The 27,901-nt window shown below is 34.1% G+C and overlaps 1 protein-coding gene across 6 annotated transcripts; it reads right to left on the reverse strand.

Annotated features, from left to right (window-relative positions):
- Positions 1–2,721: 2,721 nt before the first annotated feature.
- On the reverse strand, positions 2,722–27,771 carry LOC125655729 (uncharacterized). 6 transcript variants are annotated; one of them, XM_056149345.1, is made up of 4 exons: positions 23,399–23,912; positions 12,345–12,471; positions 4,619–6,967; positions 2,722–3,319 (listed from the first exon to the last, which is right to left on the reverse strand). In XM_056149345.1, the coding sequence occupies exons 3-4, from the start codon at positions 6,959–6,961 to the stop codon at positions 3,266–3,268; spliced, it is 2,397 nt and encodes a 798-aa protein (XP_056005320.1). In that variant the 5' UTR covers positions 6,962–6,967; positions 12,345–12,471; positions 23,399–23,912; the 3' UTR covers positions 2,722–3,265. The 6 variants fall into 6 exon arrangements, with proteins under 6 accessions (XP_056005320.1, XP_056005316.1, XP_056005322.1 ...); XM_056149341.1 differs by lacking the exons at positions 12,345–12,471; positions 23,399–23,912 and adding an exon at positions 27,649–27,771 and having other exon boundaries at positions 4,619–6,963; XM_056149347.1 differs by lacking the exons at positions 12,345–12,471; positions 23,399–23,912 and adding an exon at positions 27,653–27,767.
- Positions 27,772–27,901: the final 130 nt, after the last annotated feature.

Genomic DNA, 27,901 nt, shown 5'->3' on the forward strand with positions numbered 1-27,901 from the left:
ATTAATAAAATCACATAATAGACACACTAATTTTATCTACATAATGCTAATTCTGTTTCATATGATAATTTTGACTTACTGATTTTCCACAATGAATGCTACTTGCCATGGCAAACATTCTTGGTATAATGATAGAAATGAACATAGTTTGGGCGTCGGTAAATTAATATACTGTATAGTATTCATTAATTTCAATTCAATTGCTCATCGTTAAAAGAGAGTATGCTCTGATCAATCGTCCGGACCACTGTTGCCATATATAAACATCCAAAAATTGTTGGTATAATGATCAAAATGAACATACCTTGGGCGTCGGTAAATTAAGAATATGGGACGTTTCGCACCCGAGGACGTTTCGTGCTAAGACGATTCCCCCCAAAAGACGATTCACCCTGAGACGTTTCGCCCCAAGAGATTAAACTTACATTGGTGACTGTCTTTATTTTCTTTAATTTGTAGATTAATGTTTATAAATATCCATACTGATTAAAAAATAAGTTAATAGTCTATGTTATAGAAATAATCAAACATGTGGAATTATAATTACAAATAGGGATTGAACACTCTCAACAAACTATGTAAGTGATCTAAGCGAGATTAAAGACAACTACCGCGATGAAGGTACCACTTCAAATATTAAGTTAATTGCATCTATATTTTGCGGAGATGCTCCAGATGTCATTTCCACGGAGAATATAATGAAGAGACTCCTTTCAATTATGAGATTCCGTTTATATACTATAAAAATAAAATTAAAATCTCTTCAATCCGTAAATAGCAGAGATACAACGATGTGGGATTTATGGATCAAATTTTTGCATTGGCAAAAATATGAAAATTTCATATGCAATACCAGATACGTTAATATAGAAAAATTGGTGTTGTGTTAAAGGAATTGCATGGTGTTCTGTTTGAAAAATATATTTCGCCGTACCAGATTAACATTTGAATTTGTTCCAAGTTGTAAATCTATTTCTCTGAGAGTGAAAAAAAGAAAAGAAAGATTGCTTTTCTAAATAAGACACCATGATTTCCTTAGATACACTCTCCTAAATCCGCTACTGGGTATACATGAATAATTTCGATTAAGAAATAAGAAAAATTGAATGTTCTGTATTACTTAGTTTAAACAATGTCTTATACATGAAATAGATTGAGAAAGAAGCCAAAAGGCTTATATTAATATCGCTCTAAATATCTTACAAGTAAGAGGTGAATGAAAATTCTAAGTAAAATAAGTCGTATACTAATTATTACAATACATGCAAAAAGAAATAGGAATAAGAGAGAACAGCTGGAAATGAGTATTGGGAGAAAAATAACACACGTGTATATATATGATAAGTGTCGATACAGATCAAATGAATATAAACTATAGAAAAAGTTGAAATAATAAATTGTAGAGTTATGCCTTATAAACAATGAGTAATAAACACAGGTTTTCCACTTATTACAACCTTGGTGCACATGAGTATATTTTATATACCATATGACAGTATTACATGTAGAACAGCTTTCAGAGGTAGGCTCAGAACCTTTTACTTTCAACAAGAAATTTCTGGGCTAAATAAAAAATGTTGTTGTTCTCACTTTCAGATAAATTTTCATTACCGTATAACAATAATTCTACATTAAGTGGATATGGCAGTGTCAGAATTGTATTTGTCCTAACTCTTAAAACGATCAATACTTTCTACTTCTCCACAAATGCTAAGGGGTGAATTGCATAATTTTCTTTGAAACATATGAAGATGAAGAGCACTGCATTCTAATCTCAGTTTTGCATGAAGAGTTTGTCTGATTTTGATTCCTAAGTAAAAATAATTTGGAATATCATTGACACTTGCATTAAGATATTTCTTAAAGCTAGATAGAGAGGGATCTAATTGGACATTTCGAGGAAGTGCATTCCATTTCCTTATTGTAGATGGAAAAAATGAATTAAAGTATAGCTTGGTTCTAGAGTTGATTTCTTGCAGTGAATTAGTTGCTCTTGTGTTGTAGTTATGACCTTGATTTCTCAGAGACTGAATTATATTGTTTAGGTAATTGGGAGTCATGGAATGGTATATCTTGTGGAGTTGAATAAGTCGATGATTTTCTCTACGCTTTGACAATGGATCCCATCCCGTTTCTGTATCACTTGAACATGTGACTATAAATCATATATAAAATGTTTAAGCTGGCCTGTCCAACCAGACTTTCATATCATTAATTTAAATATGAATGCTTTATATCAAAAGGAAACTTCAATCACACTCAAGTACTAATTAAAATCAAGATCTAATTTGATTGAGGAACTTCGGCATACATGGACTAGCATCATGCCTGTCTATATATGTTAGCATCAAATGTAATCAGACAAAACTTCTTAGATATGTAGTTATATAGATAATAACCAAAGTAATTGGAAAATGCAGGGACGTTTCGCACCGCAAATAGGGGCAAACCATCCTAGTGCGAATCGTCAAAAGTACGAAACGTCTTTCGGTGCGAAACGTCCCGTTACCGTAAAGAAATATATAGCATTCATCCCCTAATTTCAATTCAATTCAATTGCTCATCGTTAACGGAGAGTATACACTGATCAATCGTTCCGACCACTGTTGCTACATACTTAATGGGGGCGAAACCACTCAGGACGAAGATGTATTATTAAAACATCAATTCAATTGTTTATGAATTAAACAGCCTACTTAGAGAAGATGAACAAAAGGCATATACTAGAAATGTCGTTTTATTAGCAGTCTATAAAACATGCAGAGCTTTGATCCATAGACCCAGTCTATAATCGGACGTGCGGAATGTGACCATCCGAGTCGATTCTTCGTAAATGCTCGCGTTCAACTTTTCGAACAGATTTTTTTTTGCTTTACCTGTTCGATTATTGAACTTCGTTGGTAAACATGAGTTGGGATATTCCTCCAGGAAGCAGTCTGTAGGATTAAAAACTAATTCCTTGAGGCATACATTTCTCAATGTAAACGCCATGATGTTTGGCGGGAAAGGGAGGAAATTCAAGCGGTATTGCATAACCTATTCTAAATAATGTGCAGCAAGACGTACATGTATATATCAATTAGAGCTTAAATGTCGAAATTGAAGATCAATCAAATTCCGACACAATACATGGGTTACGATATCGACAGTAAAATATCACTTTATCACATTTTCTCCTTGCTGAAATGTACTTCTTACTTCGGAATATCGAGCCCGATCCTACATGTATATGCATGCATCTCAACATGATATTGGCGGTATGTTTTCATGGTTCATGTCTGCTCGTACTCGTCTTCTTATTGCAACAGGTTCCCTTTGTCTGAAAAAAGTATTGACTTGTGTTATCCTCACCAGCCACAAAAATACCTTGACATTTGTACCTTATTAACTTGTATTATTTGCAAATATTTTCCTTTGCAAAAATTTTCTGATATGGGGACTTTTATGATTAATAATCTTGACAAAAATAACATTACTTATATTACGTGAATACTTAATTTAGCGAAACGCAACTCAAGTTCAGCAATTTGCGAGAAGGAAGTAAATTTTGATATACAAGGTAGGGCTTCATCGATGAATAAGTAAAATGTACTGTTTAGATTTTACAAGAACGGTTTCTCGCAAATCAACGCGAATATTGATAACTCGCATCTTCGGATTTCCAATATTTCGGCTTGATCATCACTGAAGGAACATTATTTGTCGGAGTGCGCATCTGGTGCATCAAAATTGGTACCGTATAAGTTTCACAATACAATAAAGTTCTTCAGTATATGAGTAATCCTAAATATAAATATGCTCGTTGTTTTTCTTCCTTTCGACCATACTCGTGTTTACATCATTCCACATCACACGTGCTAGCTTAATAAAACAGTTATGGATAGGGACTAAATTAGGTATGGACTATATAAAGATTTAAAACTTTCTATTGTGTAACATTACTTATGTATGATTTACATTTATATAGGGACTTTAGATTTGAAAGCAATCTAATATACCATTTGTGTACGTGATATTTCATTAAAGCAGAAATGTATTTCTCCAGGGGAGGAGGGTAAAACAGAGAAGTACAGATACACACCTTATAAACTTGAAATTTATGGCAAATCTTTTTTTAAGCACAATTTAGGTGTGACCTCGCCGCCCTAAGATTTTAATATCAAAGAATTTGATATTGAATATTTACTAAAGCGCAACTCCAACTGAAAACTCGTAGCTTCTAATTAATTAATGTTCGCCCATTTACTGTGGAGGACGTTGAGTGGTTAGATTTGTAGCTCTGTGCTCTGTTTCCCCATAGAGCTACAGTTCTGAAGCTAAAATTAACATAAATAGATCAAAGACATTGTAAAATATACCAAATTACGAAAGCTCCCGTCCTTGGGGGTACGACTGAATCTAGTTCACTATGAAACTAAATGAACATATACCAGAAAGCACAGATGAACATAACAACGGCTTTATAATTAGATAATGCAATATGCAAAAGTTACGACTGAAATATAGATATTGACATCGGAAATTATAATACAAAACGAAGTAGAGAAAAACAGACGATCTTTCCTGCTACTGCATAAAAACGCTCATCGAAAAATAAAACTCGGGTCTGAATACTCACCTGTTGTTGGAATATTTGCTGCAAGATGTCACATATGATACGGGCTTCCGTCTCCGAAGCTTCATCGTCATCCTCTACGGTGTCAATATTAGGCGGAAGTTCCATTATAGGTAGGTAGGATGGCTGATCTGCATCACCAAGAATCACGCACAACGTCTTTTCTTTCCTATCTATGATGACATCTTTCTTTGCTATTTTTAGATGTTCATCATGACATGTCGATGGTTTGTCATGGAGAAAAAGAAGAATGATTTTTGCCATCTTCAGTTTGTCATCATAATAGCGTAGAACATCTACTCCCGGTAGGCAGTCCTCTGCATTTAATATAACATTCCACTTAATGAAAGTGCGACGTGTCAGTATTTCTAATAGCTTCTCTGCACGTGGACACTCTTCCTCACATTCATGAATTATGTGAAAATCTACATCAATGTCATTTTCATTTTCGAAATATTTCTCCCACGCTGGAATGTATCTGAGTGTTTGCATAAGTCTGATCTTTACATCTTCGAAGTTTCTCTTTGTTAAAGAATCATTCGCCCCGTCTATGTATGTTTGAAACGAGAATTCTGCAGAAGGACAAAATTTATTTTTGTTTATTTTCAGTTGATCTAATAGGCCGATAGCCTTTCTGAAATTTCCATCAGTACGATAATTCTCAATCATTTTCATGTATTTTTCTTCTGATTCTGTACACTTCGAGTAAGACTTTAGTGCTTTTTCGCGATCCTTCAACTTTTCGTGGAATTTGGCTTCCTTCTCTGGATGGGCCGTATCTCTTTCTACGATCTTTTGAAGTTCTTCAATGGTGCTACATACATCTTTCAGCTCAGGATGTGTATCAATATAAATAGATATAATACTCAAAGCATTCCATAAAGCGTCTTCAGCATTTTCTAATTCAATTTCATCGCCATTCTTTTTCATTATATCAATTCTGCAGAATGCCTGTTGCTCGTAAGCAGCTAGCGACAGAAACTGATCATTAGATCCTTTTTCAGCGTGTGTTATATCTCGAAAATTCTTAAGTGCCGTCTCACTTTTTCCTAGCATTCTCTGGACCAGACCTAAATCACGTCTTGCAATATTGAAGGTAACGTCCAGTCCTATGGCTTTTCGCAAATGTTGTTCGGCTTCCAAAAGCATTTGATGTTCGGGATATTGTGGAGTCCATCTAGGTGATTTCAGTTTTTGTTTTAACCTTTTTTTTCTCTGTTCTGCCCTCTTGCATTCTGTATCATCAGTTGTGGTTTTGGTGCTAGTCAGGTTTACCTTTGTTAACGGGAGACCTGATTTGTTGCTCTGAAAAGTAACACCATGTCTTCGCTGAGAAAGTTTGGCCCTTTTCTTTTCATAATGTTCTTGCAGAACCATTTTCTGAAGAGTAACAGCAAGCTGGTGATGAGCAGTTGACGTTTCACGAATTTCCAATGATTCTTCTAGTATTTCCTTTGATTTCTGAAACATACCTTTATACCTCAAGTATTTACCATACTGCTGAAGGGTATGGTACGATTGAGGACAGACTTTCAAAGCATTCGTAAAGCATGTAATGTATTCTAAATCCCCATACGTGTTACGGTACGGATCAGTCATTGCAAGATGTGGTCTCCTTTGCAATATTATTCCGATTTCGCACCATGATCTTGATTTAAGTTTTACTAAAGAATTGTCAGAAAGAATATTCAAAAACTTATTGAACGCCTTCGTTATGTCTCTTATGGAAGCTGTCTCGTCTTCATTCTCTCTGTCAAATACTATAAGATGGGATTTCCTTCTCAGAGTTAAGGCAAAGTAAAATTGCCAACAATTCCTTGCATCATGCATTTTGTCAACATATTCATTAAACATCCGAATAGCTTTTCGAGAGTAAGAAGGACCAAGTTTTGATAAACAAATGGCTAGTTCCGCTTTGGCAATATATTTGAGTTCTTCAAAATCTTCTCTTTTCGACAGACTTTTAAATTCTTTATCAAAACACCTTTCTTGCACTACATTTCCACATATTCCATGAAAGTGACGAAGATTCCCTATGGTCACCAAATTTGCTGTCCCTCCTAGCGTTGTGTATGTGCATTTACTTCCCAGTTGATGCGCTTTTTCGGCAAATTCAAATGCTTGTTCTTTCTCGTCGCTGCCCCAATAAAGATAGGAAACAAAATTGTGAATACAAACATTTTCCTCAGTGGTGTCAAATCCAACATCAATGTCTTTTTTCAATTTATCTAGTAGCTCTTTCAGCCGTTTGTTATTGATCCGTCCAATGTCTTCATCAAGATAAAACGAAGACCAGTTCTTCGTTTCTTTCAAATCAAATTCATTGTTGTCGCTGCTTACCGACATGGCTATCTAAAATACAAGTTAATCTCATCAATAATCTGTTTATTACGATATAGCTCAGACCATCGAGTATTAACAAAAGTACTAAAGATATCGAAAGTGAATTCTAGCATATATGTGGCTAGACTTATCCCCTGTGTGCATGATATCGCATCAAAAGATAGCAGACATAATATAGACTTGCTTTGAAAGTCAACTCGTGAGGAGTAACAATAGAGGCTTGGTAAAACAATTTACTGAATCCTACAATATATCTGTTTGAAAAGGTTTGTGTGATGTTTTGAAATCCAGTATAAGTACGGTAACTCAAATTCATTCTTCCCATTAACTGAAATGTCAAATGTATTTAGAAGAAAAAGTGAAGATAACGAACAGTAACCAATATCATAATTCCTTTAAAGAATACGGAATTGACAGAAGAGCAAACATGAATCCCAGGACATACCAGAGGTGGGGCAGATGCCTAGGAGGTTTAAGCACCCCCTGCCGACCATTCACACGAACCCTCCCTGAGTCCCACACCCTGATCAGGTAAACGGAATAGTCTGTAGCCAATTCAGTGTATAAAGAACTGCCTAACAATAGGTATGAAACACGCCAGACAGCACCCGACCCAATAACAGGAATTAAGTCTAATGTTCGGTACTGACGGCAAGCATGGGAAATATGCATGATCATGGTGTGGGATGCGATCAGAGAGAAGACAGGTATGTTTCTCTTGAAGGTTGTCACGGCTTCCAAGTGTTACAGAGGGTTTTTCTAGTTTTACCAGCGAATTGCTAAGGCTCTTGTAATGTCGTACAGATGCTTCGTATCGCCGCCCATTCATAAACATATTATGTCGGAGTTCGACATCATCGTAGTTAATGGTTTGAATTAATATCACAGTATCTCTGAATCAGTGTGCAGTGTATCTGGCATTTAGGTTTGTGAAATGAAGTTGTCACAACAGTGCAAACTGGACTACTGCCATCCCCGGTGAAATAAATTTGAATCTTAGAACTGCAGAAACAGACGTGTCCTATTAATTTTATTTTTTGGTTCTCAAATAGCCATGTTTATTTCATTTTTCACTTTGAATGATTATTTGATCTTTGTTTCTTTTTGTTTGATAAATTTATATGGATCAATAGAATTCTTCAATTGTTAAGTTTTTTTCTTTTCAGAATTCTTAGTCTATGATTAGATCTATAAATACGAAACATTCAGAGAAATCCCCAACATTCCAATAGAAAGTAGTTCCAGAATTGGTTTTTTTTTTCGTTGGATACAATATATCACTAACATTTTAACCAATGAAAAAGCGTGTAACATGTAAACTCAAATGATTCCGAATGCAATAAAATGAAATCGGTTAAAACTTTGAGTTTACGGGGCTGTAAGCATATACATGTATACTATCAATCATTTATATTGTTATATTCAATAGAAAGCATTTAGCATAACTATAATTAACGGACCACTGCGCACTTAGCGTGCCTTGAGGCTTATCAAATTTAAAAATAAAAGATCCATCAGATGGGGATTATATTATATATACATTCTAATATACACTACAAAATGTGATCAACACAAAAAGCCAAACATCAAAATCTAGTGATGAAGTAGCTGTGTAATGGAGAGGGAATGTCTTATCCAAAAGTTCCTATCGGTAACTCGTCCAAATACCGTAAATCCGGTTATTTTTGCTATCGGTTATTTTTTAGCGATTTTGCAAGTCAGTTGGATTCGCAAAAATATTTTTCTCAAAAATAATGTTTCACACGTTTTTAGCTCACCTGGGCCAAAGGCTTAAGTGAGCTTTTCTGATCAAAATTTGTCCGTTGTCTGTCGTTGTCGTCCTCGTCGTCGTTGTAAACTTTTCACATGTTCATCTTCTCAAGAACTACTGCGCCAATTATAACCAAACTTAGCCAAAAGCATCCTTGGGTAAAGGTTTTTCGAATTTGTTCAAATAGAGGGCCCCCTTAAAAGGGGGAGATGATCACAAAAATGCAAAAATAGGGTGGGGTCATTTAAAAATCTTCCTCTCAAGAACCACTGGGCCAGAGGAGCTGAAATTTTCATGAAAGCTTCCTGACATAGTTCAGATTCAAGTTTGATCAAATCATGGCCCCGGGGGTAGGTTGGGGCCACAATAGGGGATCAAAGTTTACATATTAATATATAGGGAAAATCTTTTAAAATCTTCTCAAGAACTAATGAGCCAGAAGAGCTGAAATTTATATGAAAGCTTCCTGACATATTGAAGATTCAAATTTGTTCAAATCATGGCCCCGGGGGGTAGACTGGGGTCACAATAAGGGATCAAAGTTTTACATAGAAATATATAGGGAAAATCTTTAAAAATCTTCTTCTCAAGAACCAATGAGTCAGAAGAGCTGAAATTTTTATGAAAGCTTCCTGATATAATGCAGATTCAAGTTTGTTCAAATCATGGCCCCGGGAGTAGATTAGGGTCACAATAGGGGATCAAAGTTTTACATGAGAATAAATATAGAAAATCTTTTAAAATCATTTTCTCAAGAACCAAAGAGCCAGAAGAGCTGATATTTACACGAAAGCTTCCTGACATAGTGCAGATTAAAGTTTGTAAACATCATGACCTCCAGGGGTAGATTGGGGCCACAATACGGACTAAGTTTTACATGCAAATATATATGGAAAATCTTCTGATATGGGCCAAGGTGTAATTCAGGTGAGCGATGTGGCCCTTGGGCCTCGTGTTTAATATCTTTTTACATAAATTCGCAAAACTAAGAAACAAAAAATTCCCAAAAATAAATCGACGCAAAAATATCTAGATTTACGGTATTAGTAATTGATTGGCAGCATCAGAAACTTCATAATGCATTCATGACGTACACACAATCATTCTATTGACACAAAGTTAGAATCCTAAACATTATCTGAAGGAGGACATTTTTATGAATTCAGTCCCTTTGTCCCAGTATAACCGCAGTAACATGGCGTCTTACCTTCTTCATAAATTATTGACGTAGAAAAGTAAAGCTGTTAAACAATATGTATCTATACTTGTAAATTAACAATTTTTGCCAATAAACTCCGAAACGCTTTCTCCAGAGTTACTGATTGCACCTTTCATATTATTCCATATGTGAGGTGAAGTCCGTAAGCTATAATAGAATCCTACTTGATTAGTGAATGTTGTAAATTTAATTAAAAACCTTTCGTTTTCGATAAACTACCCTGAAATAACAAAAATAAGAGTACAGTGGCGGACACACTTTGGCGGATCTAATACAGTTCTATTTTTTTCTTAAGATAATTCAATATGGAATAAATCCGTTGTTTATCGATGCTTGAATTTGATCGAAAATACGGATGTATATTTAATTGCTGTTATAAAATTTAGATATTCATTTCAAAATTAGCTCTAAAACTTCATTGACTTGTTATTTCGGATTTCAAACATTTCGGTTGAGCATCACTAAAGAGACATTATTTGTCGAAATGCGCATCTGGTGCATCAAAATTGGTACCGTACAAGTTTTACATCTTACAGAAGAAATAAGTTTCGATACTTTTTGAATAAATAAAATATGCCTGTTCGTTTCTTCAATTCGTGATTTTAGTCTTGAATCAACCTTATGGAAATTTCCAGAACGAGTGCCAAGAACGAGGCATTATATCACTATAGACGCTTAGGTCTACAAGCAATCGCATATTCTCGGGTCTTCCCAGCAAGCAAAGAAGTTGTGATTGGTTTTCATCATGTCATGATCAGCATAAAATTGTGTATGTGTTCAGTGTTAGTTATAGTTATAATACTTTTGACTAGGCCTTTATTTGTAATTTTATAGAACTTCAACGAAAGACACACCCCAGGAGCGGATCCAGGAATTGCGGTTAGGCGGTGCAACTTTATGAGGCAGGGGGTCTGGGGTCCGCCTTGAAGCCCCCAGTAAGTGCAGGGGGAAGTCCCCTAAAGGTCCTGGATTTTTCAGATTTTATAGGGCTTGAAATATGTCTCCTATGTGGTCATTTTTACTATTTTCTGTCATTTTTAATATGGTGAATGTAACAAAATGACGCAAATTTTAAGGGGTTTTGGAAAAAATGTAAGTTCTCCCAATAAAAGTGATTCAATAAATCAAAATATTTTGTCATTCATTTCTCCGAGAGTGGAAGAAATCACTGCTTCTTTTATCGTTTACATCTTCTTAAACAAGAGACCACGATGTACCTTGAATTAGAAAATTCTAAGGGGGTGGCGTCGGCTGCGACCCCTTAAATACGCCACTGCTAATGTAAGAACATTTTCAAATGACCCCACCCTATTTTTTCATCTTTGTGATTATCTCCCCTTTGAAGGGGGCGTGGCCCTTCATTTCAACAAACTTGAATCCCCTTCACCCAAAAATAATTTATTTCAAGTTTGATAGAAATTGCCCCAGTGGTTCTGGAGTAGAAGCTTTTCCTATTTATCTGCATGTAAATCTTTAATCCCCTATTTTGGCCCTTCCCTACCCACGGGGGTCATAATCTGAACAAATTCAACTCTACCCTTTATCAAGAAGATTTCATTTAATTCTCCACTCTTCCGGCCCAATGGTTCTTGAGAAGAAGATTGTTAAAGTTTTTTTTTAGCTATTCACATGTATAACTTTGATCCCTATTAAGGCCCTACCCAAACCCCGGGGGTCATAATTTTAACAAACCTGAATCTCCACTATGTCAGGAAGCTGTCATGTTCTGGTCCAGTGGTTCTTGAGAAGATTTTTAATGACCCCACCCTATTTTTGCATTTTTGTTATTGTCTTCCCTTTGAAGGGGACATGACCCTTCATTTGAACAAACTTGAACCCCTTTCACCCAAGGATGCTTTGTGCAAAGTTAGGTTGAAATTGGCCCGGTGGTTATGGAAAAGAAGATGAAAATGTGAAGAGTTTACGACAACAACAACGATGGACAATGAAAACTTTTGATCAGAAAAGCTCACTTGAGCAGAAGGCTCAAGTGGGCTAAAACCCCACATGGAATGAAACGAAATTTTACACAAAAATTCTATTCAAAATAGCTCTAAAATTCTTGACTTTTGCATATCATTGAGTTTAAGTTGTTGATATTTTGTTAGGGTATTTCTATTTACATATTGGGGTTTGAATATGGGCCCAAAACGATTAAATGTACACTGAAACGGTAATTTAACTGTAATCATAATAATGATACGGATCTATACTCTACACCATACCATCCCTAATAAAAAAAACACAGGAATGGAACAAATGTTTACCCCAAACTTTGATTCAAAATAGCTCTAAAATTCTGCTTTTATCGTCACCCACCCCACAGTTCTTTCTGATTCAGTGATTTCATCGATCCACCATAAAAAAAATAATCCTCATCGACGCGTTTAACTCACTGTATTCGATAGTTTTTCGCGGTTTTCTTTGGGCCCATTCCCTTATTTTTCCTGGTGGCCATGAACCACATCATTTCCGGTCTCCCGTTTAGGCAGATAACTTCAAGTTTGAAGTCCGATGTTATATCTGAATATTGAAAAACAACTAATCTCTTTAAATGTTGTGATGCAGTTATATCAAACATAAATTATGTGTTGATGAAGAGTGGGAGAATATTTTTCCCTTCCATTTAATCTTACTAAGAATACAAAACTTCAAGAGGGGTAGCAATACTTTTTAATAACAATTTTGATTTTAAGGTATGTTTGGAAAAGGGTGATAAAGATGGAAATTATCACATACTGAAGGTATGTATAGAGGGTCATGTGGTTGTTTTATGTACAGTATATGGTCAAATACCGATTCACCAAATTTTTATGAAAATATTCAACAGTCCATTGAAGAAATGAACTGTAGTAATAGCATATGGTGTGGAGATTTCAATTTAGTATTAAATCCACAACTAGATTGCTATAATTACAAATCTATTAATAACCCAAAGGCTAGAGAAAAAGTACTAGAAATTATGGAAAGATATAACTATATGGATCCTTTTAGACAACTCCATGAATCGCTTCGCAGGTACACATGGAGAAAGAAAAACCCATTTAAACAAAGTAGATTAGACTTTTTTATCATGTCCGAGTCATTCCTACCTTGTCTTAATACATGTACAGTTGAACCAAGTTACAGGTCTGATCATTCTATGATAACACTGAATTTAACTTTCAATGATTTTAAAAAGGGAAGAGGCTTATGGAAATTCAACAATTCTTTACTTGGTGATAAGGAATATCTAGATTGTATCAGAGAGGTTATTTTGAATTTGAAAAAACAATATGCAGTTCCTGTTTATGATTTTAATAATCTTGATGCAGTGTCAGATGAAGATGTATGTTTCACAATTAATGATCAGTTATTCCTAGAAACTTTACTTATGGAAATAAGAGGAAAAAGCATTTCTTACTCTGCATATATAAAAAATAAACAAGTGAAAGAAGAAAAAAAATTAAAGGAAGAAATTAAGGTTTTAGAACAAATTAGTTCTGAACACAATATAGAGGAACTAAATGAAAAACAACAAAAACTGGAAAAACTCAGAAACCATAGACTTCAAGGAATATATGTAAGAAGCAGAGCAAAATGGACAGCAGAAGGAGAAAAACCAACACATTATTTTTGTAGTTTAGAATCAAGATATTTTACTAGTAAGATAATTCCCAAACTTATAAAAGATAGTGGGGAGATAATTCAAGACCAGTTTGAAATATTGGATGAAACAAAGCAATTTTATGACAATTTATATTCAATACCTAACCAGGAAATAAACATAGTTGACTTAAATTCGGAATTAAAGTATGAGGATATTCCCAAGTTATCCAGAGAGGAATCTATGCTTTTAGAAGGTAAAATTACATTGAAGGAGGCTTCTACAACACTAAGTAAAATGAATGCAAATAAATCACCAGGCTCTGATGGGTTCTCAGCTGATTTTTTTAAGGTTTTTTGGAAATACCTTGGTACATTTGTTGTAAGGTCTATCAACTATGCATATGAAAATGGCACTCTGTCAATAACACAGGGACATGGAATTATTACACTTTTACCTAAAGGAGACAAACCAAGACACTATCTTAAAAACTGGCGTCCAATTACACTTCTGAACACTATATATAAAATAGCTTCTGGTACCATTGCAAATAGATTAAAGATTTACTTGGATAAACTTATCAATCCTGATCAAACTGGCTTCATTTCTAATAGGTATATAGGAGAAAATACTCGACTAATTTATGATATTATGCAGTATACTGAAGAAGAAGAAATCCCAGGTCTTTTACTGCTTATTGACTTTGAGAAAGCCTTCGATACCCTCTCATGGAATTTTATACAAAAGACCTTAACTTATTTTAAGTTTGGACCTGATATTCATGAAAGGGTGAAATTATTCTATCATAACATCATATCTATTATTAACCAAGGTGGCAATCTCTCGGCATCTTTCAACATTCAAAGAGGATGTAGACAAGGTGATCCTTTATCACCTTATATTTTTCTTCTTTGCGCAGAAATTTTAGCTATACAAATAAGAGAAAATAAAAGTATTAAAGGTATAACTATAAATAACAATGAAAAGAAAATTTCACAACTAGCCGATGATACATCAATTATACTTGATGGTAGCAAGGAATCTCTTCTAGAAACAATAAAAGTATTGCGACACTTCTCTGAAATGTCAGGACTAAAAGTTTATTTTTCAAAAACCAATACAGTATAGATTGGATCAAAAAAATATAGTCAGGATACCCTTTCTAAAGACTTTCATCTGAATTGGGGGACTTGTAAGTTTACTCTACTTGGAATTAATTTTGATGTAGAATTACAGAACATGTCAAAACTAAATTATCAGCCAAAGTTAAGTAGAATAAAATCATTCTTAAATCAATGGGAGAAAAGACATTTGACACCAATAGGAAAAATTACTGTTATCAAAACTCTGGTCTTGCCTCTATTAAATCATATTTTATGGCAATTCCAAATCCTGATGACAGCTATTGTAAAGAATTAGATAAACTATTCTTTTCTTTTTTGTGGAGCCATTCTCAACATAGAATTAAAAAAGAGGTAATCGTAAAGCAATATGAGGATGGTGGGTTAAAAATGATCAATGTAAAGGCTTTTATGGCCTCTTTAAAATTGTTTTGGATGAGACAACTCCTTTTTTCAGATAGGGGTTTGCATAATTTCATACCAAATTTAGATCTTAATAAAGTTACTACATGTGGAATAGAATACATAAAAAACATAAAGACATCGCTGAAAAACAAATTTTGGGTTGATGTATTTGATTCTTGGATTGAGCTACAGCATAAACAAAATCCATTTACAGTAACAGTAGATACTCCAATATTTTACAATTCTAACTTTCTTGTGGGTGGGAAAGCATTTCTTAATAAATCCATGTTTCACAATAATATTAAATACCTTAGTGACCTTATTGATGAAGAGGGTTTGTTCCTGACTTATGAATCTTTCTGTAACATTTATCCAAAAGTAAAAATTGATTTTTTAGAATATATGAGTGTCATAAATGCTATTAAAGCATGGATGAAAAAAGTCGTTTGATAAAAAATTAATTAAATTAACAAACCCTCTGATTATGTCAAGTATATACACTCTTCTACGATGCAAAAAATCAAGACAATTTTATACTCTTCTCAATCAAAACTGCACAGAACCTACTGGTAAAAGAAAGTGGAATGAAATATTTGAATTAAATGACACAGAATGGAAAATGATCTTCAGATTGTCCTTTAAAGTTACAAGTAATTGTAAACTGCAGTGGTTTCAATACAGAATTCTGAACAAAATTTTAGCTTCAAACTCATACTTATTCAAAATCAAAATTAGAGATAATAAGAATTGTACATTCTGTCAGATAGAAGAAGAAACAATTGAACATTTGTTTTGGGAATGTGATAGTGTTCAGCATTTCTTAAGAGAATTTGAAGTTTGTTTTGAACATAAGACCAATCTTCAAATATCAATAACAAAAAATAATTTTATTTTTGGATTTTTGGATGAAAAGAAAACTATACAAAATAATCTTGTTCTTTGGCTGAAATATTATATCTATACTATGAGGTGTAAAGGGAAGACACTGAATGTAAATGTTGCGATATCATATCGCTAATGAATACATTTTATGGAACTCAAAGACATATTGCATATAAAAATGGTGAAAAAGATTTGTTTGACACCTGCTGGAACCGCTGGAATCAATTATTTCATTGAGTGTTTGTTTGTTGTTGTTGTTTATTTTTTTATTTTTTTTTTTATTTTTTTTTTTTTATAAATTTCAATATATATGTACCTTTTTAAAATATATTAAATAATGACTGAATTCATCTCTCTCTCTCTCTCTCTCTCTCTCTCTCTCTCTCTCTCTCTCTCAGAAAATAATATATACATATACCTTTGATAGTTTCTTATAAACATTTTGTACAAGTTTCTTTGCAGAATGTATGTATATATATATATGTATATATATATATATATATATATATATATATATATACTGTATGTATGTTTAAAAAAAAAATTAACAAAAAAAAAAAAAAAAAGAATACAAAACTTCAATGGTTTCAATTTCAAATAAACCACTGTAAGTTTGTAGTAATGAAACTGAAATTATTGAGCACATCCTATGGAAATTAATTAATGTGAAGTAGTACAAGACTTAATGATTTTCATACTTTCTGTTTTAATAAGACCATCATCCATGTTACATATTCTAAAAGAGAATTTCATACTTGGGTCTTTTGTGAGGACAGAAAGTGTGAAAACTCAGATGTCTTTAAAACTAAATAATTTATTTATAGTATGAAATGTGCACACAAAAACATTTCATTGAGTGGGCTGATATCCTCCATAAAATCTATGAATGATATTGATAAACAAATAGCTGTAAAAAATAGCAAAAAGGAATACTTTGATGAGGCCTGGGAATGTTGGTCAAACTTATTTATGTAACCCTCTCTCTCTCTCTCTCTCTCTCTCTCTCTCTCTCTCTCTCTCTCATATTGATTGATTGAATATTGTTTAAGTCCCTTTTGTGAATATTTCACTCATATGGAGACGTCACCATTGCCGGTGCAGGGCTGCAAAATTTAGTGCCTATGCTCGACGCTTGTGGACTTTGAGCAGGGAGGGATCTTTATCGTGCCACAACCGCTGTAACACGGGACCTCGGTTTTTGCGGTCTCATCCGAAGGACCGCCCAATTTAGTCGCCTCTTACGACAAGCAAGGGGTACTGAGGAACTATTGTAACCCGGATCCCCACGGGATCTCTCTGGTATAATATAAAATAAAACCAAAATAAATTACATGTTTAAAAAATTAACATGTTAACACATAAAAGGTTCATATGATTTTATCTGATTAATGGAAAAGAATATAATTACCAGAAGTGACGTTGTTCATGGCCAAAAGGGCAAACAAGGGAATTATCCAAAAAGTGGTCGCAAAAAAACTATTGAATAAGTACTACAAGTTATGCGCGTCGATGAGGATGGATCATTTTTATGATAGATGAAGGGCATAAATATTGATATTACTGGATCAGAAAGAAATGTGTGGTGGGTGACAATAAAAGCTGAATTTTAGAGCTATTTTGAATTGAAATTTGGGGTAAAAATTTGTTTCATTCCTGTGTTTTTTATTAAGGGTGGTATGGTGTAGAGTATAGATCCGTATTATTATTATGATTACAGTTAAATTACAGTTTCTGTGTACATTGAATCGTTTTGGGCCCCTATTTAAACCCCAATATGTAAATAGAAATACCCTAACAAAACTATCTACAACTAACATTGTAAGGGTGACGGACCTAATTCGTTTCTACAATAGAGATTTTATTCAAATTTTGATATAAGGTATTAAAAGCATGCATTAATAAGTTAAAATCAATGGAAAAAACAAATGAAAATCGTACTTGATTTTCAGCAGGAAGCGTTTCAAAAGTTGGCTATGAAGTAATCGTAATTGCAAAGGAAATATAGGGAAATTACTAAATAATCATGCGGATTAGGAAAAAGTTCACCAATCATATGTAAACACTGACACTAAGCGCATGGTACTGGTGTCACTTTACGTAACACTTATAAAGTCATAAGTTGTGGCAAAATATAATCACGAAAGCAACGTCACATTTTAAACAAATTCATTATCTCCTAGCTGTAACATCATAACTAAAGCACATGCATGATTTAATGTTTAAAAATTCAAAATAAATCTTTGTACGTGTATAGTGTACATTCATAAAAATTATGAATTCTTAGAAATACTCCAAAGTATACGTACTGTATTTATTTCACCGTGCCTACAACAGCAGGGATCTCGTATGAAATAAGGGTACCCGTTTCGGTAGGTGTCGTTTCGCTTCGGTAGATTTCGTTTCATTTCGATTTCGTTTCGCATTTTACAGGTAACCATCCCATGAAATAAGGCTTGCAATTCTTATGAATGACCTCCGAGAAATTTGAACACAGTAAAAAAATCAGTTTTGGTTTTTTCTAGGATATATACCGCATGGCTAGTTGTATGTTTTAATGAATTTCTATATTTTCTTTGTGTTTCTTTCTCTCACATTTAGCCCGTTTCGCTCTGTACTTTCTCACCACCTCTGATGTTTGTTTATATTCAGTCTGATTGATAGTTTTGGTTTTATTCTACAATGCTAGCCTTAGTTCTCGGCATTTTTGGAGTTTATATATCTATATAGAATTCAAGCCTTTCCCTTTGTGATATTTTCTTTTTCTCATCCACTTTCTGAAATCCATAATGAAATAACAAAAGTTTTTTTAAACTATTATAAATTTAAGCTTTTACAATCGATTTTTTGTTGGGGAAGGGGGGAGGACATGCAAGTGAAAAATGATTTAATCATAAATTCAAACATTTCCATATTTTTGGGGAAAAAAAGCTACGAGATTAATTTCGTACAGTGTACATATATGAGCACTTACGGCTTATTTACTAAATCGAAACTTATTACCAGCCTGGAGGCGGTCGGTTAGGGGCGGGATCGATGTAAGATAAATTTCTAAATTCAAATAGTTATGTGGAAGGGGGGTGTTTAAAAACTCCCGTACGTTTCTGTCATCCGACATCGATCACGCTCTAGTGGGGAAAAAACCAACCAGCGCATAGAAAGTATATGTAAGTTTGCGCTTTATAAATGAATAAAATGATAATAAAAATAACCACGGTGAGTTGAAGTGAGAGTTAAAAACTCTAAATAATATTTTAACGTTTCAATGTTCACTTTCATTTGTGAATAAACAGTAGAAAAGGTATACAGTGTTATTTATACTCATATGTTTTACTTGTGAATCGATTATTTTCAATATATATCATATTTAGTTCTGAGGAGGGGGGGGGGGTGTCTCGTGAAAACTATGTGAATTTAGATTTATTTATTATTTTTTTGTCAGACGTTGAACTTTTGATTTAATAATCTTGTTATTCATATGTGGAAATCTTGATTTGTATTCGATAATCTTGACATCTATATGCGAAAATTTTGATTTATATGCGAGAAATCTTGATATTCATATGCGAAAATTTGTATTTTACTTTACTATATAGATCTTCTACTCTTCTGGAGTACCAACCCATGTGGGCGAAATATTCCAGGGGCAATCGCTCACAACCGCCAGAGATCACCTGGGTCCTAAATATAACAGTGAGGTTATTTAACACGTCATTGATACTCTAACAAGATTTTGACATACATTCATTCAATTTGTGACATATATGTATATATCTTTCTTTCATTGGAATGGGAGGGGGGTGTACATAAGATCTAACACGCGATATATATCCACCGTTCTGGTGCCTGTGCTCACATCCACCTCCTAGGGGATGCTACAGGCTGGTGCATGTTGGAAACCGTAGGAGGGTCCAGTTTGCTCTGTACTTGCTCTTTAAACCAGGTAGCACGTAGGAGACAGGTGAGATGCGCAGAGATCTCTTCCCCCTTAGAACGTGATCACCCGTTCATGTCCAGGCACCTATGTCCACATAGGGCCCCCTGTGTTGCCCCTACGTTGGTAGTCAAACTGGCCGCCTCCCCAGTTCCCCACAAAAATTTGCATGCGACCCTTTCCGCCATATATGTAAATTTGCACCCTGTTTCTGATTACGATTAATAAATATTCAAATTTGTATCACTCTTGTTAATCCAGCTAGCTAAGCAGCCTATGAGGGATTACAGGGCAGCCACCCAAGCCTCGACATAGCTACTGGGTTTATTCAGCATATTAGGGCAAGGTCAACTATTCAATTCAGGCCAAATGTCTCACGGCTGGTAGTGCTGTATATTTATTAAAGTTTAATTTTAGCAGAGTAGCTCATCTAGTAAAATTTAAGACATCCGAGGTCAGGCCATGGTCAATGAAGTCAATTCTTTTATCAATTTTTAAAATTATGCATTTCACCTACAATCAATATGACTAAGTCCATGCGTACATCTAGCATGTGTACATCAACATTATCAAATACGAATCAAATATTATGGAATATAAATCGAGATTTATATATCGAATATAAATAACAAGGTTACCAAATGTAAATAAATAACAAGATTATCGAATATAAATCAAAATTTTCGCATATAAATATTAAGATTATCGAATATAATTAAAATTTTCTCATATGAATAACAAGATTATCGAATATGATTAAAGAGTTTCGTGTATAAATCAAGATTTGTATAATATTGCAACGTTTTACACACCGTAAGTGTATCTGTTCAATGCTGAATTTTTATATGCATGTAGTAGTACATGCAACAAAATATTGTCTGTATAATTGTCATTTGATAAAGCCAATTAAAGTTTATGTACCACAGTAAAACATATCTATGAGATACACATGCTATAGCTTAAATACCTTGTATACTGTTTTTAAAAATCATTTTAATTTAGATCATTTAAAAAAATAATAGCCACATTTTACGTTTAGCTAGACGTAGGTTGTGTACATTGACGTCGCGTCATTGCGCGACAAAATCACATGGGACATTTATTTGGACATGAAGTATCTTTTCGTTTTCCTAAATGGATGCGGGATAAAATGAAATGTTGTATATTCTATATAGTAAATTTTATGTACTTTCTGTAAGTTATATTCATTAAAATATTCGCGTTGGAATAATGCTTAGAAATAAGACATAAAATGGCAGAATTGTTTAAAAAGCGCGGTATTTGTAGAATAAGGACATTTCACTGGACACCGATAAAATCAATCTACTTCGTGGATATACCCAGACTTATATAATACTGACATACACTATGTTCCGCGATATATGTACATTATAGATGTAACAAGGGTAGTCAACTTCCCCCTGTATTAGGCATGCTACTGGTCATGATGGTTTGCATTTGCAGTCTATCTACAAACACAGGACACCACTGTCTTTGACATTCTTAAGGTCGCTATATCAATTCTATGAAATGAATGTTTAAAGTTTATGGTTTTTAGATAAGGACGTCACAATCATACACCAATTCTTACGTTATTTGGGACAAAATCAATCATTTTATTAATCTGTGGATAAAGCGTATGCGTATTTCATGTAACGCGGGACAGTGAAAAATGACATCTGCGTGTATATAACTCCGTTATTGCTAACAAAGTGCTTGTAAATTATATTTTATATAAGCTATTATCATTATTTATATATTTTCCTTGCCATTGATCTATAAGACTTTAATAATCCACAAAATATACATTTGTAAACACAGCGGAAGCATTTTCTAATGCACATGTGAAAGTAACACCAGGCCCCGCCGTCACCAAAATTTCCTTTTCTTCAACCTCAACCCTCAACTCAAATCCTTGAGGTTTCCTTAACTGAGATTTTCCTCAATTCGCCGTCACCAAACAGTCTGAGCACAGGGGCTAAGCCCGTTTTGGCCCCGAACTCTGTGGTACCATAAATATAGAAAGGGGTCTAACTCTGACACAGTTAAAAAACTAACCACTCGCTTCAAATGCCTAAAAAATCTTAAACTAGGTAAGCTATGCGTAGTTTGTCGTTTTTCTTGCATAGAATAATGTTTTAACTACTTGAATGCCAAATTTCAAGTCACTGGTTCTTAAAATAACAAAGATATACGTCATTGTTCTCTTGATTTCACTTGTTTATTTTTACTAGGACATTTACCGGTCCAGGTCACGGAGTCGTTTCTCGCCTATGACAGCAGTGAAATTCAGACTAGTATGGAAGATTTCGGACCTGTCAATTAAAATTTCACATCAATTATACGCTACTTACTTCCTCATATTTTAATAATGTTCTTCGTGTAGACGTTACACGACTTATTTTTCCTCAGCAGCTTAACTGTTGACAGGATCTGCCATTTTAATGAATACACTAAATACCCGAAATGTCTAAAACTTTAAAGTAGGGGAAATGGGTAATAATAATCTAAATGAAATAGAATAAACAAAAACAAAAATTTTTAAAAAAGCCAAGAAATAATGCTCAATTTCCTTCTCTAAGTGCAATATCACAAGAATAATGTTTTGATCAGTTTTAAGGTATTTGAGATTTTAAGTCTATCGGGTATTTAGTGCGTACATTAAAACTGCAGATCTTGTCAACAGTTGATGTTCCTGAGGAAAAATAAGTCGTGTAACGTCTACACGAAGAACATTATTAAAATATGAGGAAGTAAGTAGCGTATAATTGATGTGAAATTTTAATTGACAGGTCCGAAATCTTCCATACTAGTCTGAATTTCACTGCTGTCATAGGCGAGAAACGACTCCGTGACCTGGACCGGTAAATGTCCTAGTAAAAATAAACAAGTGAAATCAAGAGAACAATGACGTATATCTTTGTTATTTTAAGAACCAGTGACTTGAAATTTGGCATTCAAGTAGTTAAAACATTATTCTATGCAAGAAAAACGACAAACTACGCATAGCTTACCTAGTTTAAGATTTTTTAGGCATTTGAAGCGAGTGGTTAGTTTTTTAATTGTGTCAGAGTTAGACCCCTTTCTATATTTATGGTATCACAGAGTTCGGGCCCAAAACGGGCTTAGCCCCTGTGAGTCTGAGGAGTACCTCAGTTGAGGCTGAAAATTCACACTCAACTCAGTTGAGAAAGTACATGATTAATTTCGGGTGATTTCGCGGAATATTTTATGTAATGATTTTACGTAATAAAATTTCTCTCGTCTTCATTTGTGTTTTGTAAACATGGCTGAAACAGATATTCTAAGTCTGATTTCGGGTTCAAAGAGGAAGCGGGGGGCTAACTGGTCCACCGAGGAGGAGATCGTGTTGATCGAGGAAGTTTTGAAGAACGAAGAGAGGTTATTTGGAAAAATGAAAGGGGCGGGGATGAAGGGGAAACATGCAAAACTGAAAGAAGAGACATGGCAGTCTATAACAGACACATTGAATTCGTAAGTATTCTATATCTGCCTTCCACTTACCCCTTGCTGCTGATTAGTGATGAAACGATTGTCGCCGATGATCGATTGTCGGTCGTTCAGAGACCCACGATGCTACTAATCGATTACAAAATAAGAGTCGCCGACATTGTTGACCAAATAAAATCCGGAAATCACTTAAACTTTGTTCAAATTTTATTTTCTGTATGTCAAACCCGATCAAAAATAAGCAAAGAAAATGGCGGGAGATATGAAGGACGGTAACAACAATGACATTCGACAGTCAAAATAAAGGAGTCTATCTCTGATATCTTTGATACATTGATATTATAGATAAATTCCATTACTTGATATATTGGAATTCTGATTTATATACCAGTGAATAAATGAAACAAAGAAGAATTCAAATGTTGTTTCCATACATTTAATGATTCTGTTACATCTAATTTGAGGGGAAAACACTTAAATGCCAATTCCGATTATAATCGATTATTAATCGAGTACATGTGTCCGATTATTGCCGATAATCGATTGTTGTTTTAGGTCCGATTGCCCATCACTACTGCTGATGCTATTTTGATGATCAGACGATTCCGCAGCATTGCCTCCCTTAGAAGGTGTATACACAAAATTTATCCTAGTGTATTTCACCCCTACACCAAAATTAGAACCTACCGTATTCTTACTCTATTGAATTCTAAAATTCTTCAAACCCTCTTTGTACCAAATACTTGATTAATTGTTCAGCCTAACTTAACACTTACACTTTATATGATTCACATTTCACGATTTACGTATCTTGGAAAATAATTTATCGTGTTATTCAATTTGTTCTGTGTTATGACTGGTTAAAAGGAAGCACTATGCGCTACGCCCATCTCTCTTCTTTCGTAATTAGCAAGTAGAATCAGGGGATGTGGGACAATCCCAATTACTTTTTTCACATCTACCAGTGTCTGTTACTTTCACACGCACAGTACGACAAATTGGGTGGCCACCCCACCCCCCCCCCCTCCTTTTTTTCTAGACGTAATGAATGATATGAAAATGTAAAGATAAAGATGAAATGAACCCATGTTGTGAAGGGTGAATGTTGTCATCCCCTGTTAAGGGTTTGAAAATTATTTTTATGTTTTATAATTAATTTGTTTGCTTGTCACCCCCCCCCCCCCTCCCTCTTAAAAAATATCGGCGCCTGCTTAAAGTTCACCATGGCATCACCCTAAAAGAAAATTACATTACAGCACCCATGGCCCGTACTGTACGTACAATAACACAAACGTACGACAACTAGGCCTAGAGATAAGGCCTAAATTCATATGTGACAAATCTGTCAGCGTATGATCTAAATTGAACACCGTGAAATCATTAGACACAACAGAGATATGCACATACATGTACATGCTCGTTTATTATGGATTCGGAGGGCCTCGAAAACAATTATTGTCGTGTAAATGAAGATATAAATTTTGCAAAGGGGGTTACAATGTCATATAGTTTTAGATTATATACATATATTTTATTTAGATCATGACGACATCGATCGTATTCTTTCAGGTTTAAATAAATTATAAGGGAAACATAACAAAAATATGTGACTGTCAGTACATGTAGCACAAAAATTTGCATTTTATTGTATAGGAGATTCAATATGTCTACCCGTCATTAATGATCAGAAATCACACAAAAGAAATGGCCTACAATAGATACATTGAAAGTTGGCAACAAGATTTAACATCATAATCTGTAATATTTGCACGGGAATTACTAAACGACTGTGTGTCATAACGCAATGTGTATGCAGAGTTTACGACTTCGCGATGTATATATAACTATAAGCATTTTCTCTTCCGATCGTTGTTTTGTATAGAACCGGCTTGTTTGTATTATTGCGATTCGTTTGTTGCTGTTTTTTTAATTCTAAATTTTTGTTGTTTGCTTTCAAACAATCAGTCTTAATACTGTCTACAAAATTCACCAAAATGCCATCGGGTTCGTTGAATGTGTGATAACGTTCGTGACTCGTGAATAACGTTTCTAACATTATTTGACGTGGTATGGGTAATTACCTTAAACTCAATGATATGCGAAAATCAATATTTCCTAACTGAGCTGACATGTGACAGATAGACAAACGATAACCGTCTCAATGAGTGAACAATTCTCAACGGGATGTGAAACAAACAAACAACTGGTAATCCTAATTGTTCGCGAACAATTAGAGGGCTTTCCACCTACAAGGATTTAAAAAAGATATTTAAGAATATTTAAGATGATGTCAGAAACTCAAAAAGACCTTGAAAATAAAAATAATAATGTTCGTGATGACCTTGACCTTTGACCTTGACCTCATTTTGAAGGTCAAAGGTCATCGGTCTTAATGCAAGTGATCCCATGTCTCTATCTATATTAATGTAAAAACCTATAAGCTTAAAAAATGTTAATCAATAATGTTAATGTTAATCAAGACATTCAGGGGCAATAATTTGTTTAGGGGTTTTCGGTTACTTTCGGTTAGCTTCTCAATACTAAAAATACTTTGAAAGACTTTGAAAATGGAAAAAAAATTATGATGACCTTGATCTTTGAACTTGACCTCATTTTGAAGGTCAAATGTCATCGGTCTCAATGCAAGTGATCCCATGTCTCTATCTATATCAATATAAAAGTTATAGGCTTAGATAATGATATTCGAGACTTTCAGGGGCAATAATTATGCTTAAGGGTTTTCGTATCCCTTTGATTAATTTTTCTTAGCAAGAGGGTTTTACTGTGAATTCATTAGCGAAGGTTTCGTGTCTCTATGACTTTCCGTTAAGCAGGAGTAGCGATAACAAGGTTTTCAACGCGAGTCTCCGAAATTCACAGAAGGGTCAAAGTCAAAGTTATAATGCATACTATCAAAACCAATCAAGAAGTCAATATTTACCCATATAATATTTCAACGCTATCTTAAGCAGGAAAGAGAGTATAAAAAGTGCTTTTTTTTTCCTCTTTTCTGATGACCTTGACTTTTGACCTTGACCTAATTTTCAAGGTCAAAGATCCTATTCCAGTTGGTCCCATGTCTCTACGATAAACCGTTCTCAAGTTCGACATGTTTTACGAATAAATCCCAAAACATAAAGAGGCATTAACTCCCTTTAGGGGACACCAAATCCCTTCATTTGAAATTCTTCGCTTCTACTAATTACCCTCTATGCTTTCGAAAAGGTTTCATCCTCCTATCATTTACGGTTAAAAAGTAGAAGCGATAACAATGATTTCTGCGAAAGGTCCAATAACTCCGTAAGGGGTCAAAGTTCAATTACGCAGGGTGAAATGTATTTGTTTCTCAAGAAGTACAATATGATAGACTATAAAGTTTTTAGATAAGTCTTAAGACGAAAATTTTTTTTTGACGGTAGGAAAATAATAAACAGAACAATATCAATAGGACTTTCCACAGAAAGGTGGAAAGCCCTAATAAGGAAATGATAACAATATACTCGAATTTTCATTAGAAAACATGTACTAATGCAAGAGTGGCTAGGGCTATTCTATGAATAGCAACAGGTGATTTCCAATAAAGACCGATGTCTATGGCATGCCAAATTCACAAAAATGAGCTAAACATAGTTTCACAGTTGATAAACTAGGTTTATCGACTGTAAACTATAATTTACGAACCGTAAACTATAGTTAACGACGTTAATCTATATTTCACATATGTAAACCATAGTTAACAGATAATCTATGTTTCACAAGCGTAAACTACAATTAACAATGAAAATAATCATTAGCGATTGCAAAACATAGTTTATCTGATAAATACGGTTTCACGATTGTAAACTACGGTTTACAAGTCTGATAAATATAGTATCACAATTTGTGAAACTAGGATTAACAATTGTGAACTATAGTTAACGAATGTAAATTATAGTTTACAAATGTGAATCTGTATTTATCAGCAAAATCAATTATTTACGTTTATTTAACGACAGATAAACTTGGATTAGCATTTGTAAATTATAGTTTACAACCGTTAAATATAGTTTTACGGATGAAAACTATAGTTAACGAATCGTTAACTATAGTTTACAGTTCGTAAACTATAGTTTACAGTCGATAAACTTAGTTTATCAACTGTGAAACTATGTTTAGCTCATTTTTGTGAATTTGGCGTGCCATAGATGTCGGCTAAATATATCTTCCTGTTCAATAACCCCCTCATTAACGAAAGTACTGTAATATAATTTCATACGCCGTTTGGTAAATTAATGCCAATCGCTTGCTTCAAATCAAAGACTTACGTACAATCCATCAACTCTTTTCCCAAACCTATTGTCCAGATAGGTGTCCCCGGAGTTAAAATCGTAGAAATTACATAACAATGTAGAGGCGGTTGTGTCTGTATAGCCTAATACATATATTATAATATTTATGGGATACGTCTAACAAATAAAAGGAATTCGATGCATTATTTTATTCCCGGAATATTTGGGGCGGGTTTTTTCTTCTTCTCGTGCATGTAGATCAATCTAAAATAAATGAATGGAAACCAAA

The sequence above is a fragment of the Ostrea edulis genome, chromosome 1 (genome assembly GCF_947568905.1).
Source record: "Ostrea edulis chromosome 1, xbOstEdul1.1, whole genome shotgun sequence".
NCBI classification, from domain to species: Eukaryota; Metazoa; Mollusca; class Bivalvia; order Ostreida; family Ostreidae; genus Ostrea; species Ostrea edulis.